The sequence below is a fragment of the Eimeria mitis genome, genomic scaffold, assembly GCF_000499745.2.
Source record: "Eimeria mitis Houghton genomic scaffold, Emh_scaff2071, whole genome shotgun sequence".
NCBI classification, from domain to species: Eukaryota; Apicomplexa; class Conoidasida; order Eucoccidiorida; family Eimeriidae; genus Eimeria; species Eimeria mitis.
The window spans coordinates 6,903-7,111 of NW_013570396.1; the positions used below are offsets into that span (position 1 = coordinate 6,903).

The following is a 209-nucleotide window of genomic DNA, read 5'->3' on the forward strand; positions in this document are numbered from 1 at the left end:
CACATGCAGCAGCAGCTGCAGCAGCAGCAGCTGCTGCTGCTGCTGCAGCAGCTGCAGCAACAGCTGCAGCAGCAGGGAGTGGTGGAGTGGCGAAAGCAGCAGCAGAAGCAGCAACAGCAACAGCAACAGCAGCAGCAGAAGCAACAGCAGCAGCAGCAGCAGCAGTGTATACATCCCATCAAAAGAGAAGACAGCAGCAACAGCAGCAG

General features: G+C 57.9%; 1 protein-coding gene across 1 annotated transcript in view; it reads left to right on the top strand.

Moving 5' to 3' along the window:
• Positions 1–209, top strand: part of EMH_0048200 (uncharacterized protein) — a gene marked incomplete at both ends in the record, with an annotated part of 2,447 nt that overhangs the window by 562 nt on the left and 1,676 nt on the right. Inside the window, one exon of the mRNA XM_013496380.1 lies at positions 10–207. Within this exon, the coding sequence (XP_013351834.1) occupies positions 10–207 (198 nt within the window). The remainder of the gene's footprint in view (positions 1–9; positions 208–209) is intronic.